We start from the raw sequence: 22,870 nt of genomic DNA on the forward strand, positions 1-22,870 counted from the left end.
TGTGTCAGGTGTCATCTTTTGCGCCATGACATGTTCTTTCTATCGGTACCTTGATTGCGCATATACGACTTTTTGATCGCTTTTTATTACATTTTTCTGGATTTGATGCGACCAAAAATGCGCAATTTTGCATTTTGGGATTTTTTGGCGCTTACGCAGTTTACCGTATGAGATCAGGAATGTGATTAATTTATAGTTGGGCGATTACGCACGCGGCGATACCAAACATGTTTATTTATTTATTTACTTTTATTAATAACCTGGGAAAAGGCGGGTGATTCAGACTTTTATTAGGGGAGGGGGCTTTTTATTAATAACAACACTTTTTTTTTTACTTTTACACTTATACTAGAAGCCCCCCTGGGGGACTTCTAGTATAAGTGCACTGATCTCTCATAGAGATCTCTGCAGCATAGATATGCTGCAGAGATCCATGAGATAGGCACTTGTTTACTTCCGGCTGCTGCAGCAGGAAGTAAACGAGTGCTGATCCGGGGAAGGCGCCATCTTGGAGCGGTCCCCGACCGGCTTCAGAAACGGAGATCGCTCCTCCGGGACAACGTCCCGGAGGAGCGATCTCCCCACTAGACACCAGGGGTGATGCTGCAAACGGGAATCGGATGCAGCTGTCAACTTTGACAGCTGCATCCGATTACTGTATTAGCGGGCACGGCGATCGGACCGTGCCCGCTAATACCTGCGGTCCCGGGCTACAAGCGGCACCCGGGACGGCCGCGGTTCAGAGCGCGGCCGCAGCGTGGCCCCGCTCTGAACGTCCTTACAGACCGCAGGGCGTAAATATACGCCCGCGGTCGTTAAGGGGTTAAAGGGACCAATTTCACGCTTAACGGGACCCATTTCACTCTTAGAGGGACCCAGATCGCTCTTAAAGGGACCCAGATCGCTCTTAAAGGGACGAATTTCACTCCTAAAGGGACCAATTTCACACTTAAAGGGACCCATTTCGCTCTTAAAGGGACCCAGGTCTCTCTTAAAAGGACCCATTTTGCTCTTAAAGGGACATATTTCACTCTTAAAGGGGCCAATTTCACTCTTAAAGGGACCAATTTCACGTTTAAAGGGACCCATTTTGCTCTTAAAGGGACCCAGATCGCTCTCAAAGGGACCCAGGTCGCTCTTAAAGGGATCCAGGTCGCTTTTAAAGGGACCAATTTTGCTCTTAAAGGGACCCATTTTGCTCTTAAAGGGACATATTTCGCTCTTAAAGGGACCCAGGTTGCTCTTAAAGGGACCCATTTCGCGCTTAAAAGGACCCATTTCGCTCTTAAAGGGACCCAGGTCGCTCTTAAAGGGACACATTTCGCTCTTAAAGGGACCAATTTCACTCTTAAAGGGACCAATTTCACGCTTAAAAGGACCCATTTCGCTCTTAAAGGGACCCAGATCGCTCTGAAAGGGTCCAATTTCACTATTAAAGGGACCCATATTGCTCTTAAAGGGACACATTTCGCTCTTAAAGGGACTCAGATCGCTCTTAAAGGGACCCAGATCGCTCTTAAAGGGACCCAGGTCGCTCTTAAAGGGACCTAGGTCGCTCTTAAAGGGACCAATTTCACTCTTAAAGAGACCTATTTCTCTCTTAAAGGGACCCAGGTCGCTCTTAAAAGGACCCATTTTGCTCTTAAACGGACATATTTCGCTCTTAAAGGGACCCAGGTCGCTCTTAAAGGGACCTAGGTCGTTCTTAAAGGGACACAGATCGCACCTAAAGGGACCCAATTCCCTCTTAAATGGACCTAGTTCGCTCTTGAAGGGACATATTTTGCTCTTAAATGGACCCATGTCACTCTTAAAGGAACCTAGGTCGCTCATAAAGGGACCCAAGTCGCTCTAGCAACATTGGTCTCTTTAAGAGCGACACATGGGTCCCATACCTTTTGGAGTGACTTGGGTTCCTTTAAGAGCAACATGCGTCCCGTCCGTTTAAGAGCAACTTGGGTCCCGTCCCTTTAAGAGCGACTTTGATCCCTTTAAGAGCTACATGGGACCCTTTAAGAGCGACTTGGGTCCCTTTAAGAACGACTTGGGTCCCTTTAAGAGCGACATGGCTCCCGTCCCTTTAAGAGCGACTTGGGTCCCTTTAAGAGCGACTTGCGTTCCTTTAAGGGCGACCTGGGTCCCTTTAAGAGCGATCTGGGTACTTATAATGGCAAAGATCATTGCTCGGTTACCATGACAATCTTACTCATGTCAAGGACATCGTTAAGGACCTTCCATATATTACATCTTCTATTGGCCAATAGTGGACATGTGACTGTGGATGGTGTGAGACATTGCCTGACGAGACCGTAGAGTTCCTATTGGCTGCTATATCTCAGCTATTTGCATATGTGCTGTGATTGGCTGTCAGCAGTTAGAGTGTAGCCATTATTTGCAATGGGTCATTATTTTCTATGGGAAATTTGGGGTCTTTAAACGTAAATTTCTTAAAAACGACAAATCTGATCGAAACGAAAAATAGATAGCACACCACACACCGCCGCGGGCTTCGAAATGCAGTTTGAACAGAGTCTGTGTGTAAAGCGGTTCGGGCTGTATTACGCACAGAAAAATAGCTAGAAGAAGAAGAATACGGATTACAATATAGTGCTTTTCAAGCACTATAATTAGGCTTTATTTATGTAAACCAAAAAAACACAACAAAAATGGAAACAAAGCCTAGGAGCCCTATTACATGGGGCGATTCTTAGCTCATTGCCCTTTATAAGCTGAGGAATGGGTCGTTTTGATCCATGATCCAGCACATGAAATGATGCAGCACTGCAGTGAAATAATTAAATACTGCAATTAAATACAATAAAAATACTTATAGTGTGATCACACTATACTATACTATTAGCAGAAATACACACCCTTAGGCTATGTTCACACTACGTAAAACTACGGCCGTAGTTCTCACCGCAGAACTACGGCCGTAGTTTTGCGGGGTGGGACATAGCCTATGTGCAATGGGATCCCGGCCAGAGTGTACACACATTGTATACGCTCCGACCGGGATCTGTGCGGCGGCAGAAATACCTGTCAGTTCACACAGTGAAGCAAGCAGCTCCGGCCGCTCGCTTTACTGTGGGCTATGGGAAGCTCTGATGCGGGTGCGCTAAAAGCAACTAAAACAGACCAACATAGGTCTAAAACAAATAATCCAGCAGGTCATCCCAGGGTCAGCTCATACACCCAATGCAACACAAGATATAAGAAACAGCTCTTCAATAATAAGTCAGGCCAAAGGAACCAAGTCCACAAATGATCCCATCATGTATGTTATGATAGTGAGCAAGAAAACATGGCGCATGTATGCCAAACCCAACCGCGTTCTGCTACGTATTCATAGCTTCTCCAGGAATGTTGTCACATGGTATCAGAGACTGGATTCTCGAAACCAGGCAACCATTTAAGAGCTATATGGCCAGGTTTTTTTTTTTTTTTTTTTTTTGGTCCATTGAAAAACACAGACATATCACAAAGATAAAGCCCAATAGTTCCATCTAATCTGCCCACTGACTTATCTGTGGCAAGAACATTGTGTCACTGTTTGTGCTGAGTGATTCTTAGAACAGGCCGCTGTTTATCCCAAACAGTCTCGCATTCTTCAGCCTTTTTATACTATTTATATAGAAATGATACACGAGCTTTCTGCTGTCCCAAAAAAGTTTATGCAGTGCAGAAAATTATGTTAAAATTACATTTATTTTATTTGTAACAAGCGTGATGCTAGACAAGGTTGCGTATGAGCATGAGCTACATCAGACTTATTTAGCGGTCACATATACAGTCTCTTTCAGCCTCCTGACAGTAGCCATCTAATAAGATGGTTGCTGCTGACTACTGTTCACAGTTTCATAGTTCTTCTTCCAAGCTTAAAATATACAAGGGCTAAGAAAAAGAGCATGTTCAGAGGGATTAATAAAAATTATACTAGCTATGAATGAATAGTACCATTTTTATTTACATTGCCAAAACAGATGGGGAAACGTCCTGCAAGTATCCAGCTGGGTGAAATGTATGGTGCCATTGATATTAGCAGTGCAGAAGAAGAGCCAGACACAAAGGTGAAGGAAAACAAAACAGGGCGAGATTTATCAAACATGGTGTAAAGTAGATTTGTCTTAGTTACCCCTAACAACCAATCAGATTCCACCTTTCATTTTTCAAAGAACCTGTGAGAAATGAAAACTGGAATCTGGCATATCTTCATTTTTAGCCATACAAAAGTGCAAACAGTATAAAACAGTGCAAGAACAAAAGGAAACAGTATAAACCCCCAGGATCACAAAATATAAATCAGTGTAAAATCATCATAATATCAAGAGCACTAGAGACCAATGTGCAACAAACAACTAATCAGTCCCATGGGGCACACAGTTGGGAGACTGTTAGAGATGAGCGAACCTTGAGCATGCTCGAGTCCATCCGAACCCGATCGTTCTACATTTGATTAGTGGTGGCTGCTGAAGTTGGATAAAGCCCTAAGGTCATGTAGAAAACATGGATATAGTCATTGGCTGTATCCATATTTTCCAGACAACCTTAAAGCTTTATCCAACTTCAGCAGCCACAGCTAATCAAATGCCGAACGATCGGATTCGGATGGACTGGAGCATGCTCGAGGTTCGCTCATCTCTAAAGACTGTATGTCTGATGAGGAACTAAAATATAAATTGATAAAATATAAAACTGGTCACATGTTAGCTAGATATGTTTGAAATGTACTTCGTGTTTAATATAGAGGTGCCGGCTCACCTGTCTTTTCCCCTTAATTTACATAACAGATCTGATACTGTGGCAGCTGAATGACTCTGTGCCTTCCATAGTAAATCTGCTGAGTGTCTCAGGTAGGCTCTACTAGCAGAGCACAATAAAAGCAAAGCAATGCAACATAATAATTGCTAATAAAAGTCCCCTAGTTGGACTTAAAGTGACTCTGTACCCACAATCTGCCCCCCCCCCCAAACCACTTGTACCTTCGGATAGCTGCTTTTAATCCAAGATCTGTCCTGGGGTCCGTTCGGCAGGTGATGCAGTTATTGTCCTAAAAAACAACTTTTAAACTTGCAGCCCCATGCCCAACGGAAGTATCTGTGCCCTAACTTTGCACCACCGCTCCGTCCCTCCTCCCCACCCTCTTCCTCATTAGGAATGCCACTGGAACATTTTCTACTGTCTGAACATTGCACAGGTGCCTTAACGATCCAACCTATGTTCAGTATTCACACAGCTCACACAGCTGATGCATAGGAGACAATCTGCCTAGAGCATTCCAGGTTGTGCCAGCCTAATGCATACACAATCTAAGCCCTGGCCGTTGGACACAGGGCTGCCAGTTTAAAAGTTGTTTTTTAGGACAATAGCTGCATCACCTGCCGAACGGACCCCAGGACAGATCATGGATTAAAAGCAGCCACTGAGTTCACTTTAAAAAGTGTAAAAGACTATTCTTTTTAATATATTAAAAAATAACCCTCCCGTAATATTAAAACCCCCTTTTTTCCACATTTTACAAAAAATTAAAGCAAAAATACAGTAAAAAGTTTTGAAATTATCTAAACTAATAAAATATAACTTCATTATTGCCACCAAAATTGCAGATTTTTGTTCACATCACAAATCAGGGGAAAAAAAACAGGTGGCAACAGAAAAAGATTTAAAAATGTAAGCAGAACAGAGCAATTTTAAGCATTTTTTTTTTTTTAAAGAAAGTTTAACTTTAAAGTAGCAAAATAAAACAAAAGCTACAATTTTGGGTATCACTGTAATCATAGTGACCCACTGAATACAGATAACATGTCAGTTTTATAGCAACTTTCTTCAATTTCACCCCACAAAAAAATGTTTCTCAGTTTTGCTTTACATTTCATAAAATTAGTAGATTAATAAAGGTTTGAGTAAAAAGTAAAATGGATCCCGCAAAAAAACAAGCCCTCCTATGGCTTTGTAGATTGAAAAATAAGCTATTAGAGGGCTAGGGGAAAAAAGCACAAATTCAGAAGTTTGAAAGTAAACCAGGTATTGAAAGGGTTAACCGATTGCTGAATATTTCAAACAGCAAAATGTCCTTATTAAAAATGTGAGAGATAGCACAGGCTTTGTTTTTTGTTTTTCTAACATAAAAAAATAGATGCCTTGTGATAGGATCACGAGATATCCAGAACACGATAGGTATATTAAGCCTCTCAATTTCAAAGCAAAAAGTAAAAAATCATGAGACAAACTTTACAAAGCAAATGTTATCTATCAATGCCAGCCCTTCATGAGTTCTGTCCTTGGCATATGGATATGGATATCATACAGTACAACCATGTGACTACTCTTGCTTTCAAGTTGAGAATTTGTTTAGGTGAATTCCTGTCCCCTAATGGGAACCTGTCACCAAGACAATGCTATCTATTCTATCACCAACATGTTATAGGAAGAACTGAGCAGATTGATATACAGTGGTACCTTGGTTTAAGAGTAACTTGGTTTAAGAGCATTTTGGTTTAAGAGCTCACAGTTTTTCAAAATTGTGACTTGGTTTAAGAGCATTGTTTTGGTTTAAGAGCTCCCTGTACTGGGCGGGAGGGCAAGTGGGGGAGGGGCTTGGCATGCACAGTGGGGTCTACAGCCCTGTACTCTGACCCAGGAAGTCTCCCTCACCTTCCAAATCATAGCAGATCCACTTCAGGCTGGGGCTTTCATCAGGGGACAGGACTGTGGAGGTAATCTCTTCATAGCTGTAACCCCTCTCTCCCCGGACAGAGAGCGCTGCATGTATGTGCCCACATCTGCCCTGCTCATTCCTTTATGCTCCCTGCAGTCTCTGTCAGCTCTGATTGGTCCATGCTGAAAATACTCCCTTTCCCATTGCTGTCATGTGACCACACAGACCTCTGACAGCAGCCCTCCTTCTCTATTCGAGCCTGTTGTACTACGCTACTGCATTATGGGCATCTGCAGTTCCATTCTGTATCTACAAATTGCGGCTGTTTTCAAGTTTGTGCACTTACTCTATAATATATTATACACCACATGCTGATTTCCATACTGTACAGTAACTTATAATGGGACATATTCAGCTGTTTTTAAATGTTTGTTTGTTTTGTTTTGTTTTACATGTTTTTCAGAATATAAATTCACTATTTTTGGGGTGTGGAACCAATTGTCTGCATTTTAGTGATTTCTTATGGGAAAACTTGCTTTGGTTTAAGAGTGGATTTGGATTACAAGCACAGTCCTGGAACGAATTATGCTCGTAATCCAAGGCACCACTGTATATCTTTGTGGCAAAAGATTCAATATAAACATATTGAGTGAAATCCCTGCTCATTCTGTGTTAAAGCGACTCTGTACCCACACTCTGACCCCCCAAACCACTTGTACCTTCAGATAGCTGCTTTTAATTTAAGATCTGTCCTATTCGGCAGGTGATTCAGTTATTGTCCTAAAAAACAACTTTTAAACTTGCAGCCCTGTGTCCAACTGGCGTGGCTTATAGTGTGTGTGCCCTAGGCTTCCACCTAGTGGTTGTCTATTTATTTATATTTTAATAATTCCAAGAGGAATTATTAATATTATTCCAAGTTCTAATAGTGAGGATTCTAGCCAGGTCCAAAACAGACAGCTACATGAAACAGGTGAACCTAGGTAGCTACCAGGAATCAAGTGAGAAAGACCAGCTAAGTATTTTAAAGGGGTTTTCTGGGCTGAAATAATTCTCGACCTATGTTCACAGTAGGCCATCAGTCGCTGATCATTAGAATGTAAACACACAGCACCCACCATTCAACTGTACAGAAGAGCTGTGTGGTGTCCCCACATAAAGTAAACAAGGGTCTCCCCATAAATTGAACTGGGCTAAAAGCTGTGCACAGTTATGTAATGGTGGCACTGGGTTACTGCAGACCATCTCCTATTGAAATTAATGGGACCTAAGGTTGAAATATAAAGTTAGAGAAAAGCTTTCAAGTATGGCTGATCAGCAAGGATAGGTCATCAATTATTTCAACACAGAAAATCCCTTTAAATAAGTTAGGGATGACCAGCCACAGAAGAAGACCAGCATCAGGAAGACAATTCCATGGAGCAGCAGAAAAAGAATACTTTGAGAGGCAGTGTTGTTGCTAGAGTCTGGAAACACCAACGTTAAGAAAAAAAATTTGAAAACGATAAGGCGGCACTGCAGGAATAGTGAATAAGAAAGTGAATTTATTCACCCATAATGTGCAATACGTTAAGAAACAGGTTGTGGCCCTAAGGACTAGGTAGCATGACACCATATTGCTAGGCCATATACTTTCTGTTCTGTCATATTTGTAATATTTTTTCTTCAGTGCTCTAGTGACCAATTTGTAGTCACAAGAGGCCATAGAGAAAAACCCTGATCCAGGCTGGGCCATAGACAGAAGCAGAAAGCGGGTATTACTCAACCACGAGCAGAGTTGCAAGGACACCTGTCATTTTGGCAGGAGTCACTGCTCCACTACAGTAAGCTTACAAGGAGGTAAGTGGCGATGTTATGCATCATCACTCACCTGCCACCTGCTCAGGATGTAGATTCTATGGTCCAGTTCCTATACAGTATGCTATGCATCGTCACTTAACAGCAGGGAGTGTAGGGCAAAATCCAAATCAGCGTCAAATCCGAAACAAATCTGAAGTCCTGATTGGAGTATAACCTCCTCAAATGAATCTTGGGAGATTCACTCATCTTTACTTGGAACCACTGCAATACAGGAATACATTTGTATGTCAGTGTATCTGTGTGTACAGTAGTTGAAGGACAATGTTTGACAATGTGCATTGTAGAAGAGTATCTTTATATAAAGTTAAAAGATATTTTATTTTGCTGTTTGCAGCACCACACTTGTCCTCAGTTTGTGTGTGATATTACAGCTTAACTCCATTCTCTTCAATTGAATTGTGCTGCAATACCACACAAAAACTTAAGGTAAGTGGTGCTGTTACTGGAAGAAAGCAATCATATTTTCTTGATCCTGCATAACTCTTTTAGGTAGCGCACACCATTGTGTGGTATTTTCCCATTGAATCCAATGTCAAACCTATTAGGGATATAAAATAGGTATATATTGTAACACTAGCAGTCTGACATTAACCCTTAGGGCCCTATTACACAGAATAATAATTGTCCTAATCGGGACGATTATAGCTCTGTGTAATAGAGACGACTATCTGTCAATGAAACGATCATCAGCTGTTCGTTAGCTGACGCTCAGAGGCTACAGCCTCCAGGACCAGGAGGCTGCGGAGCACAGGAAAGAAGACTGGGAGATGTAGGGTATCAGGTGTTTGGGCAAGGGCTGCATGGACATCACTAACGATGTCTATCCAGCCCTTACTGCCTGATTATCGTAAACAAGCGCCGATTTAGCAGATCAGCGCTTGTTTACTAAAATGATTGGGCTGTATTCGGCCCATGTAATAGGACCTTTAGCCTATGTTCACACATAGTATTTTTGTAAGTCTTTTTTCAACAAAAACCAGAAGTGGGTTGAAAACATAGAAACTGTGCAAATCTTTCCATTATAATTTTGCTCTGTCAGTTTTGCTCAGAAATACTATGTGTGCATCGCAGACATGGGACAAAGACACTCAAGGCAACACCAGTTTGAATTGTACAGATTCAAAGATCATTTTACTCTAACCAAGGCACCAGGCACCACGATTTTCTCTTATCAAATGGACGGTACTAGAGGTTTGATGGGGTGGGTTAGTGGATACAGTCGCTTTAACGTAATAAACCTTGAAATTTTGCTAGAATGGAAACAACCAGTTGGTATTGATCCACGTTCTTAAAAAAAGGCCTAGAAAACGGCCTTACTGCCCACAGCAATCATGCTACGGCTTACATTATTACCATTAATCTGGAAAAAGAAAAGCGGCCTAGTGATTAGTTGCTATTGGTAACATCACCAAGATTTCCTCACACATATCCCTAATGGAAAACCAATGCCAATATATATACATAGAGTGGTATACGCTGCCCATTGGCTCCCATGTTAGAAGAATATGTACCACATGCTGTATACATTTTTGCGGGATGCCTCTGCTCAGAAAAGCATAGTTGACTACACTTCTCTACACAAAAGAAAAAAATATGAAAAAGACCAATCTGATACTCTTTTGGCCTAACAAACAAGAAGTATATTGCATCCAATTGTGATTGCTACCAATGTTGTAATCTTCTAAGGTTATTCAAAGATTGCTGCTGACTCTAAAAACACCTCTAAAAAGAAAAAAAAACACCATAAACAATAGGGGATTGGGACACTTTCTTTTCTTTCCTAGCTTCCTTTAGGAAAATAACTTTTCTGAATTGCCACAAAAATGGCATTTTAAAAAGGACATTTGGGCAACAACAACCTAAAGGACATCAGCATAAAAAATGTAAAAGGTTAGCCACCAGTAGTAAATGCCAAGAGCACCGACTGTCTGGCTTCTGTGATTTTTGGAGACATTGGGGGACTTGTGAGCCAGCCTTAAATTAGGCCACCCGCCCCCTTTCCCCAGGCCAAATTTACTATGAGGTGCATGCCTCTTACTGAATCCAGCTGGCTACACCTGCTTTCAGCCTGCAAGCAGGCGTAAATTATGATAAATGAGGTGCGAGAGGAGACCACGCCTCCTCCTGGCCCTGCCGCCTCCCCAGAGTCCGCCCATCTCGTAAGCAGGGGATACGGCAGATGTACACCAGGAAGAAGGGGTAAATCTTGTCTTTACATGGCACAATGCCAGGCTGCACGAACGCTCCTTGTATCATTCGTGTAGTCATGAAAACTGACAGCACAGATATGCGTATATCTGTGTCATCTGTTTCCAGACGCACAGTGCATGCTTACCTTCTGCACTACTTGTGATCCGTCATCCATCTCTCCGGTCTTCCAGCTGTATCTTCAGGCCCCGCCTCTTCCAGAATGATTGGCAACTGGAGGAAGTGGGGCCTGGAGATACAGCTGGAGGACTGAGGAGACGCATGCCGCATCAAAGCAGTGCGGATGGTAAGTATGCCTTGCTTGTCAGCTGGAAACTGACAGCACAGATATATGCATGCTCTAAAGACATGATCAGAATCAGCCGTTTCTAGCAGTGCTCTTGGCCAATAATTGGCCCATGTAAATGCCCTTAACTGATTATGTGGACTTGGGGGTGGGGTGATTTTTGGTTGAGTGCTGGGGAGGGGAGAGCATGTTACTTCTTTCATCCTCCCAAGCACTCTGCCAAAAATTACCCAGCCCAGAGTTCTCCTTTAAGCCTCATAATGCTGATCAAATGACAAAGTCCAGTCAATCCAGACAAAACTGCAAATGTGGGACCACAGCTGCATGGTAAATAATTTTCGCTTGCATTACTTGTTTATACATGTGACTCCAACATTTTAAAAAGTGGTCACAGAAAGAACTAGTTTAAAGGCTATCCAACTTGGTTCATGGCTGCTGCTATAACTATGATGCAATATGTATATATACACAGTATATATTCTGCTTCTGTAGCATTCTAATTTTTGTATTTTGTTGTTTCAAAGCAATATGAGCTCGGTGCCCCTGTCCTGCCGAGTTAAATGTTACTGGGTCAGGGTCCTAAAAATACTTTTCAGCCCTGGGAAACAGGCATGTGGAGAACTCCTGGCAGTAACATGGCGAAGAGTCATTTTAGCAAAACAAAAAGGTATCCACTGTGGGCAAATAAAGCAAAACCTGCAGCATAGGGGCCTAGCTATAGGGGGTGCGGATGCACCTGGGCTCAAGGTTTGAGGGGACCTGTGAAAGATTTTACACTGGGGTTCATCAGTTTTAAGTTACACCTCTGCTCTGCTGTCAAGTAATATACCTGCAGCATTAGGCTGTTCACATAACATATGTTTTCGTAAAATCACGGCTGTTGTACAACAGCCGTGATTATTACGAGAATATACGTTGCATTGTTGTCTATGGGATCCCGGCCGGAGCGTATACACATCATATACGCTCCAGCGGGGATCCCTAGCAGCGCTGCAAACCAGCCGGTACCAGCCGGGATGATCTTTTCAGAGTCCGGCCGGTCTCTTACAACGTGTGAACATGGCCTTACACTGCATCATCTAATATACCTGCAGCAATAGGCTATGTTCACATAGCGTAAAAGTACGGCCGTTGTTGCCATCGGCGGCGGTGTGGAGCAGAAAGACCTGTCAGTTCACACAATGAAGTGAGCTTGCCGCTTGCTTCATTGTGTGCTATGAGAGTTCTGATGCGGGCGCGCAATGATGCGCCCGCATCAGAACACTGCGGCCGGAAAGATCATTCTGCAGTACCGTCCGGGATGATCTTTGCAGAGACCGGCCGGGTCACACTCCATCAAGTAATATACCTGTAGCATTACACTCCAACAAGTAATATACCTGCAACATTACACTCCAACAAGTAATATACCTGCAGCATTACACTCCAACAAGTAATATACCTGCAACATTACACTCCAACAAGTAATATACCTGCAACATTACACTCCAACAAGTAATATACCTGCAGCATTACACTCCAACAAGTAATATACCTGCAGCATTACACTCCAACAAGTAATATACCTGCAGCATTACACTCCAACAAGTAATATACCTGCAGCATTACACTCCAACAAGTAATATACCTGCAGCATTACACTCCAACAAGTAATATACCTGCAGCATTACACTCCAACAAGTAATATACCTGCAGCATTACACTCCAACAAGTAATATACCTGCAACATTACACTCCAACAAGTAATATACCTGCAGCATTACACTCCAACAAGTAATATACCTGCAGCATTACACTGCAACAAGTAATATACCTGCAACATTACACTCCAACAAGTAATATACCTGCAACATTACACTCCAACAAGTAATATACCTGCAACATTACACTCCAACAAGTAATATACCTGCAACATTACACTCCAACAAGTAATATACCTGCAACATTACACTCCAACAAGTAATATACCTGCAGCATTACACTCCAACAAGTAATATACCTGCAGCATTACACTGCAACAAGTAATATACCTGCAGCATTACACTCCAACAAGTAATATACATATAGTGTTACACTCCATCATGTAATATATCTGCAGCGTTACACTTCATCATCTGTTACACATATAACACTCCTTCATGTAATATACTGTGTAATATGTAATATACTGTGGGTCACTTACACACTGCAATCCATAGAGGGTTAAGCAGAAGGATACAGGTCAGCTCTTATCTTCCCTGCGCATCTCCGGGGCCCCCCTGCGGCATGGGCCCCATACCAGCTGTCTGGTATGCCTCTATGGTAGCTTCGCAACTGCCATACAGTCCCTTTAAGTAGCGCCATGATTTGTACCACTATAAAGCCACTATTCTGCATATATAAGTTAGGTGTATGGGTATGGCTGAATGAAAACATTAGTTAAATGCTATATCATCATATGTTTTTACTAGTAATAGCTAAAAAGAAAAATAATTCAACAAGTGGGAATACTGAATACTGCTATTTATTATACATAGTGCTTACAATCCATTCGCATTTCTTACTTTGGCAATACCTATACTATTGTTTAATATTACATTTATTATGTTTAGCTATAGCAGACCTCAGGGCTGAACAAATCACACAAGTCAGGTAATTCAGTGCTGACAATATGGCTATTGTTTCAACATCTGCTCTTTATAGGTTTAACAAAACATTGCAATACTACCGTAATCCTCCTTTGGTCCTGTAGAGCTTACATGAGTGAAAAGGTTCTGTGTGTTATGTTCAAAGCAACAGCTTCTGGAATGACTTCTGATACAAAATGTAACATCCTCGCGGCCTTTTACATAACAGAAATGCCCTTCCCTACGTATATTGGTCAGACAATGACACGAGGCACAGAAACAAGGCAAACTGTCTTCAGGATCTGGCCATCCACGTGAAATGCACATGCATGACAAAATATCCATTTATTATATAGGGAAAACACTGGAATCTTGGGAAGCAGATAGATGTGATTGATGCCAGTACCATTACTACCCTTAAAGTTTTTTCTAAATTTCAATTAGATCTAAAAGTGCACCTTTAAAGCGACTCTGTACCCATAATCTGCCCTCCCCAAACCGCTTGTACCGTCGGATAGCTGCTTTTAATCCAGGATCTGTCCTGGGGTTTGTTCGGCAGGTGATGCAGTTATTGTCTTAAAAAACTTTCAATTTGCAGCCCTGTGTCAAATTGGCATGGCCCCTCTGTCCTTTCTTTCTGCCCTCTTCACCATTAGGAATGCCTCTGGGCAGGATTTTTCCTAATCATCACTTGTCTAAACACTGCACCTGTGCTGGATCGTTAAGATACATGTACAGTGTTTAGACAAGTGATGATTAGGATAAATCCAGGACCTAGAATAGGATAAAAAATAGGACCTAGTATGAACCCACAATTGCGTCACAGACTATCTTCTATGTAGTGGTCTGTGAATTGCGGAGCACTACAGATGAACCTCCACAGTATGGTTTGCAATTATGGCCTGCACTACGGACGTGTGAATGAGGCCTTAGGGCGCATTCACACTACGGAATCCACGCAGATAACCTATGGCAGATTCCGTGCGCTCGCACCCCCTGCTTGAAGATGACATGTCAACTCTTTGGGCGAACGGTGGAATCTGCCTGAACATAAAGCCTATGGGATAGCCAGATGTTCAAGTGTGTGTGTGTGTGTGTATGGGGGGGCGCAAGTGCATGGAATCAGCTAGAGCTTATCCAGGCGGGTTCCATAGTGTGACCAGGCCCTTACTGTGCGCATGCAGTATTTTGCAGCCCAAACAAGCTACATCAGGGCTTGTGAAGGCACTGAGGTATAATGGTGAACTGGGGGGCTCTGGCCCACCCCGTGTGCACCAAACAACCTCATTAACATGTAATCCATTTTTAGTGGATTTCTCATCGATGGTGCAACCTATCTATATAAGGCAAGATGGACGCAGGGTGAAGACCTCTACAGACATCACCAATGTTGTGTGTTCAGCCACGTCTACACGAAGCCTTTCATCAGCTGATTTTTAAACACGTTGAAAGACAAGGATTGTCTTTATTTGCGGATTCAGCCGATAATCACTGTATAATAGGGCCTTGAGGGATTTCTAATGATAGCTGAGTACAGCACTTGGCTACAAGACCCTATAGAGACTGAATGACTGTGGATAGATGATAACTTTTAATCTAGGGAAACCTTCTAATACTTTGCTTAGGATTATATTTATTTGTGATCCATATTTTTTTTCTTGCACGTTTGATAGAATTATCCAGAAAACTTTCTACTAAAAATTACAATGTACTTATGCATTAGGGGGCTATTCCTTAGTGTTTACCTTTTTGCACAATGACTGTGATACAAGTAGGAGCAATTTACCTGAGATCAAGTGCAGGGAATTAGACTCTCTGTGGTTGCTTTCCCTGGCGCCATGAACAGACTACAGGTGCTATTTTTAGCCCACATATTCTTTGGATAGAGAGAGGAGAGGGCTGTCATGATGTTCCACAACATCCCCTCTCATTCCCTCTGTCAATATGTTGGAGCAGATGTTTGCTGGGACATACCAGATTTAGAATTATTTCACTTGTATGGATTTTATGGAACTGATTAAAAAATAAAAAATCAGACTTCTGATAATTTTATATGACCAGAATGCGTAGGTATAGAGAACCCGTCAGGGATGACTAGAGGTATTAAATGTTCTTTGTTCACCTTCTTAGCATCAGTGATCACTGATATTCTGAAGAAGTCATAATAGTTGTTTGCTCAGAACTGTCTAGAAAGTGTATGATCATGGCTTAGGATATTAGCATTCTGTCACATGATATTATGATACTATTAACATTGACCTTCTGGGCACTTCTAAAAGCATATATTTTGACAACTCTTTAAAGCTACTCTGCATGCACAATCTGCCCCCCCCCAACCGATTGTACCGTATGATAGCTGTATTAATCCAAGATCTGTGCTGGGGTCCGTCTAGCAGGTGATGAAGTTATTGTCCTAAAAACAACTTTTAAAATTGCAGCCCTGTATCAAATTGGCGTGGCCTAGAGTACCTGTGCACCGCATCTCCGTCCCCCCTCCCCACCCTCTTCACCATTAGGAATATCCTAGGCAGGATTTCTCCTATTCATCAATTGTCTAAACACTGCACAGGGGCCCTAATGATCCAGCACAGGTGCAGTGTTTAGACAAGTGATGATTAGGAGAAATCCTACTCAGGGGAATTCCTAATGGTGAAGAGGGCGGAGAGGAGGGATGGAGAGGCATTGCAGGCACAGACACTTTAGGCCAAGCCAATTTGACACATTTCTGCAAGTTTAAAAGTTATTTTTTAGGACAATAACTGCATCACCTGCCAAACGGACCCCAGGACAGACATTGGATTAAAAGCAGCTATCTGACGGTACAAGCGATTTGGGGGAGCAGATTGTGGGCACAGAGTTGCCTTAAAGCAAATGTATAAGTGCATTGCTTTGTGGTTTTTCTTATATGAAAAGACCAGCACCAGCATGGGTATGCCGATGCTGCAGCCCTTTTTTTGAACCACCGCTTAGTTCCCAAGCACGGCACTGGTTTGTTCCCGGGCACCGCCAGGCATGAAACACTGGAGGCGAGCCTGCCGGTCCTCTGTGACACGGCTCCATTAGAATCAATGGAGTCGCGTCCCAGAGGGGAGGGGGTTTGGTCACACTGGGGGTTGGCTGGCCAGCCCCCAGTGCTTCATGTCCAGCCAGTGCCTGGAAATAAATGGGCGCCAAACTTGGGAATCGGGCAGTGGTTCACAAAAAGGACTGCGGCATCGGAATCCCCTTGCCAGCGTTAGTCTATTCATGTGAAAAAACAAAGCGTTGTACTACTGGAACATTCAAAAAGTTCAGTAAGAGGGAATGTATTTTGCCCCTCTGATAGAAGTCACATAGAGGTAACTTGTGGCTCCCTGGCTGATATGGAACATGAAGTCCTGGGAAGTGATCCAACTTGAATTTTTACTTCCGCAGAAGTTCAAGGGCCATAGTTTGTAAGTGCCTATTGTGTTCCTATTGTTAAAATGTCACCTTTCATAAACTATTTATGTACTGGCACCGGGATTAGATAAATTCTTCAAAGATATCCCTGCATTGATTGTTTTAATATAATTCTACATTTTTTTTTTTACTTTTCCAAAGTATAACAAAGAAAACAGACAAAGCCACTTTTATGGCGTTAGAAAACATGCTTAGGAAAGCATAGTACTCACATAGTACTCACTGACACAGTCAGCGCAGAATTGTATCATATAACAAGAAGGAATACAAAAGTATAAAGAGTCAAGCAACCAAATAAGAAAACAGTTCTATGGTATAACCATTGTCAGGAAGCTATGTATGATCAAGGTTAGATTCACTGTCAAAAGCAACTAATTTAGCTGGAAATGGGTCATGGGGAGTAATATGAGATGTTAAGCCAGCAGGACCATTGTGAAGCATACTTAGAATAGGTATGGGTTAGATTAGCGTACATTCTCTCCTACGAGGAGGAGTAGGCTATGCATACAATACCATTAATGTGCAGAGTAACTGGCAATTTCCAGAATCTGGTAATAGTCAGTTTAGTGGCCATGAGAGTATGCATAACAACCGTTTTTATGTTTGGGTGCTAAGCCTTGATGCCCATTAAGAGTAAGCAAATTCCGGGGTGTGAGCCAATTTCCCATTGGGGGTCTGCTCAATCAAGTGTAAAGCGGCGTTCCATGTTTTGATCTTGTATTTTCCCAATCTATACACAAATTTTAAATAATACAAATTGTAAAACGGACGGAAAAAAAGGGGAGAGAAGCATTTTGTGTATCAATAGACTAGTAATATCTGCCTCAAGTTACATATTCAGAATTAGGCCACAGCAGTGATTTTTCAACACAGTCTAGACTCTAGACTACATCATAAGAACCTTTTTAAGGCCCAATTTAAGACAAAGGAAATATATAGGGTGGGGGAGGGGTCTATCATGTGCAGCTTTTTTTCAAGCTACTGTAAGACCCCTTGCACATTGCCATAATTTGCGGACTGTATAAGTCCTATTATAAACCATGTGCCAAAGAACATAATCATGAATGCCAAAGTCTATGAATTTGCCTGAAGCCAAAAATAGAAAAAAATAGGATGTGCACTTATTGGTGGAGATTTATGCAGACCGGCATACGAGTATGCCGGTCTTAAGTTAGGTCCCTCCACCTTTTCCCTGGCATGCCTCTTAGTGAATCTGGCCGGCCAGGTGCCCAAACCTGTGAATAATGATAAATAAGGTGCTGGAGGAGGCCACCTCTCCTCCCCACCTTGTTACCGTCCATTCCCCCCCCCCACCTCGAGCTCCCCCTGGGGGATATGCGAAGGGACAAATCTGCACCTTCTCCCTGGCATACGCCCCTGCTGTAACATTCATAAATGTCCCCCATAGAGTCCAGGATCCATGATCTTTAGGCCCCTTCTCAAGTGCACAGTCTGTGATTGTTGGTGGCCCACAATGGTAGACCATGCACTACAGGGCCAAACACTGATGTGTGCAAGAGGCTCAAGGCTGATCACATCTGAGTTCTGTACTAGTCGTTTAAAAGAAAATATTTCACACTTACTGAGATGAAGCCTGGTCGGCAGGTTGGGTCAGAGGGGAAACTTTTGCCTCTGGGGTACACTGACTAAAGGCCCTATTCCAAGGAACGATTACGGATGATAATCGTCCCGTGGAATAGAGTGCAACGATCAGCTGACATCGTTCATGCTGGCTGATCGTTGCAGACTGATATAGCAGCGATCTGCTGCCGGCGCTCCGTTGAATAGGAGCATTGGCAGCAGACGCTGCTGTATCCTATGGGCTGCCCGGACGATCAGCGATCACCCGGGCAGAACCCCCCCCCCCCCCCGGCACCTGCCCGCCGCCCCCTCCCGCACTCACCCGCTCGCTGCCGCCGCGTTGAATAGCGGCGGCAGCGAGCGGGAAACGGGGAGCAAACGAGCGCTGAGAGCGCTCGTTTGCTCCGCTTAACGACCCGTGTAATAGGCCCTTTATGCTGTGTGTTTTTTATCTTTAATGCAATAATCTGGATCAATCGGGAGACACTAGGTTCTAAGGCCTGTTAACATGTGGTTTTATGATCCAAGTGCAGATACATAACACGGCAGGCATAAACAAAGCTTGATGCTCTAAAGTGAATTATAGTGAAATCATTTTACTGCGATAAAGTAACACTACAAGCTCACTATGGAAACACCAGCCCCGTGCACAAAGATTATTATCTTGTTACCCTATTGTATACTGAAAGGGTTCCCTTCCTCATACTCTCAAACATCCTGATTTTTTTGCTTTACAGAATCCAAAGTGCATGAAAAGTAAGTATTTAAACCCTATAACTTTTCATATGCTACGGCGTAAATGCATTAGACATGCCCATCACTATACACTATAAAAAAACACCATGCAAACATATAATAATTTGATACAAATACCAAAAAAATGGCTACAATAGCATACAAAACTATACTAGAAATGTTCTCACAGGTATGACAGGTGTGATTTCATATGTTGGTATATAATGCATTAATTTACTTAACAATATAACTAGAGAAGAGAAAAACTACAGTACGTTCAGGTTTGGGCTGCATTCACCTTCTTCAGCCACTGTGATTCAAATACCGAGCGTTTGGGTTTGCATGAACCCAAACTTTCTGTAAGCTCCCTCCTCTCTAATAATAACTAAGATGTTGCATCTAAAAATACCTGCATTCATTATTCCACCTGTCAACAACAACAACAAATATGTATAATAAATCAGATATTTTTTTTAAATAACATACACCATTTGCCACTTTCTACTCCTTAATAGTCTGCACCATTTTTACATTCTTGCAATTTCCTTAATGTCGATTTTTTCCGAGGAGAGGCTCCGTACATGATTCTTGCCCTGCTTTAAGCTTCCAGCCCCAATACTCTTAACCAAACACCCTTTGTATAAATAGTCATTGCTGGAAGGAAATAAAGTGATGCACCATTGTAATACATCATCATTATATGGAAAAGGCGTCGGACTTGTGGGAGAGTTTACGAGCTCAGAACAAGTCTACTCTGAGCTTTTACTGCAATGTAGGGAAAATGCAAACTAGGCGTGCCAACCAACTCTTACCTACTATCTGGAACAGAAGTAAAGAGCAGTAAAGTAATATATCCGTTGCTCCAAATACTGCAAGTAGCTTGATTTCAGCTCAGATATTAAAAAAAAAAATTAAAAAGTTTAGAAAATACCAATAAAACCTGGTGAAGGAACCTGGTTTAAACCCAATTGTCAGCTCTTTCGATCTTGTATAAGTCACTTTGTCTCCTATGATCCCGACAACCAAATGCTGTAAGCTTGACGGAGTAGGTATATATTAGGGTAATTATGGTTAGTACTAATAATCTCTCTCTCCCTGTGCTTCTAGCTGATAGAATCAGAGAACATTACCTGACATTCTTTTACAAGATTACATCACAGTGCAGATGGCAAAAGTAAAAAGAAGCTTTCTATGCCAATGAGTGAACCTATGCTGACACGACCATTACTTTGCATGGTATAAAGTATTTTTTTTCTCAGCTTTTCTGAAAGGCAAGGCTGTTTTTTAGTTTTACGGGACTTGCAGTAAAATTCTCGAGAACGGGCACAGTTTACGTAGGCCTGCCCAATAAAGACCAGACATGGTTACGAAAAGGGCAGACTAGATGGACCCGGTGGTCTTTTTCTGCTGACAATCTTCTATGTTTCTATGTTACATCTTCAGTCAACTTTCACGACTCAGTACAACAAAAACACGGATACAGTAGCACTGACATTAGAAGATATTAGCGTTCACAGCTATTCCTAGTCTACCAAGCTTACAATTACACTCCAACACAACTCCTTCTTGCTCAGTCCAGGTGTACGGCGCCAAAGCCACACGTTTTTACATATGTCAATGTCAACTCACCCAGGAGTAGCAGTCGATGTATCTGTTTGTACGCTCTTTTCTCTGCTTTTAACATGTCGTCAATAATTTTGCTCCTCTTCTTTTCCGCTTTCAGCTGGGTTCGCAGTTTGGAAGAATCCGATTCAGTATTACATCCATCATCATTACCTCCAGAACTAGAATCGCTAGTGCAGGAAAGTGCATGATCTCCTAACAGCCTGGGCCTGAGGCTGGAACACATCCCCATAGTGATGCAGCTGAGGGACACAGTTCTGGAAAAAAAAGTTTTAACATCCAATAGCCAACATAATCCTGATAATAGGGAGTGCGTCCCCGAGGAAGCTGTATGCGGTTCTTCTTGTCCCACTGTAAAGTGTTCACTCTCTTACCGTATTCCAGTGTTTTCCTCCTCTGAGCCTAGCCTCCCGGACACACTGTCCCTCTCCCTCCCTCCCTCCCTCCCTATTCCTCTCTCTCTCACTGTTAATTTGTTTGAGAGGCAAAGGAGAAACATACTCTTTACTACCACGTGACCAGAGAGCACCCTGTTTACCGTAATGTTTAGAAACTCACGGCCTTGCAAGGGAATCCAGGTGCCAGCTGATTTAACATACAGTACTTAGTGGAAATTTTGTACTTCGCCTTTCTGTTCCCACAACAAATACAGTAAGGCAGATTTATGTCCAGTATCATGGAAACACTGATGATACTGTAGCTGAGTAAGATGATCAAAGCAGTACCCTGGAAATATTCCTATACCCCGACATAACAGTAACAAGGATGAATTGTGGGTCTTTTAGGTCGTCTCTTGGCTTCATCGCACTCCAAAAACTTGGCAGGAGGAGTTTGAGTTGTTTACCCGGGGCAAACATTACATTGCACATACTTGCAGTAAGGGTGGACAAATTATATAGAACTTTGCAGCTTGTCTGACAGATTAATGAGATAGGTTGGGAGATACCAGATCTATGGAGATCATCCTACATATTTATGGATCTGCACAGTAGGTTCCTAATCAACATTAAGGTATTCCAAATGTTTGCGAATCAACTGGGGCGAGAAAGTTATTCCGATCTGTAAATTATTTCTATTAAAAAAAAAAACAAGCCTTGAAATAATTACCAGCTGCTGCATGTACTGCAGGAAGTGGTGTATTCTTTCCAGTCTGACACAGTTCTCTCTGCTGCCACCTGTGTCTATGTCATGAAACTGTCCACAGCAGAAGAAGTTTTCTATATGGGGATTTGCTACTGCTTTGGACAGTTCCTGTCATGGACAGAGGTGGCAGCAGAGAGCACTATGTCAGAATAGAAAAATTACACCACCTTCTGCAGAACATATAGCAGCTGATAAGTACTGGACGACTTGATTTTTCCTAAATAGAAGTAAATGACAAATCTGTGTAACTTTTTAATTGATTAAAAAACATTGTTTTCCTATAGAGTACCCCTTTAAGATTGAGACAAATTAAAGTAATTTTTCATACACAATGATGCAGATTTGCTAATTCTTCAACAGTGCCAAGTGTAAAGCAAATGTACCATCAGGCTCATCCGCTTTTCTTTACCTTAATCGATTAGTGCTGGCGTGGGGATGCCGGTGGCGCAGTCCATTTTTTAAAAAACCTACTGGTTTCCAAGCTTGGCACTGGGTGAGTACAGGCCTCCCCTGGAGCACTGGGGGTCTGCTCACCGCCCCCCAGTGTGGCAATATCCTCTCCCCTGTGAGACATGGCTCTACTGATTGGGGGGGCTGCTGCTCTGTAAAGACTGTTGCCAAGCACAGGAACCAGGAGGCATTTCAAAAAAGGACTGCTCCACCAGCATCCCCGCATCGGTGCCAATTGATTATAGTAAAAAAAGCACAGTGATGTAACTGATAATATAT

General features: G+C 42.4%; 1 protein-coding gene across 2 annotated transcripts in view; it reads right to left on the bottom strand.

Moving 5' to 3' along the window:
• GNAS (GNAS complex locus) overlaps window positions 1–21,409 on the bottom strand; it is a 128,214-nt gene extending 106,805 nt beyond the window's left edge. Inside the window, exons 1-2 of one of the 2 annotated variants that reach the window (XM_069953999.1) lie at window positions 21,373–21,409; window positions 21,005–21,255 (exon numbers count right to left, since the gene is read on the bottom strand). In XM_069953999.1, the coding sequence (XP_069810100.1) occupies window positions 21,005–21,230 (226 nt within the window). In that variant the 5' untranslated portion in view covers window positions 21,231–21,255; window positions 21,373–21,409. Of the gene's footprint in view, window positions 1–21,004 lie in introns of both variants that reach the window. The other variant, XM_069953996.1, reaches the window with a different exon arrangement.
• Between the last annotated feature and the right edge of the window lie 1,461 nt (window positions 21,410–22,870).

This window comes from Dendropsophus ebraccatus, chromosome 14, assembly GCF_027789765.1.
Source record: "Dendropsophus ebraccatus isolate aDenEbr1 chromosome 14, aDenEbr1.pat, whole genome shotgun sequence".
NCBI classification, from domain to species: domain Eukaryota; kingdom Metazoa; phylum Chordata; class Amphibia; order Anura; family Hylidae; genus Dendropsophus; species Dendropsophus ebraccatus.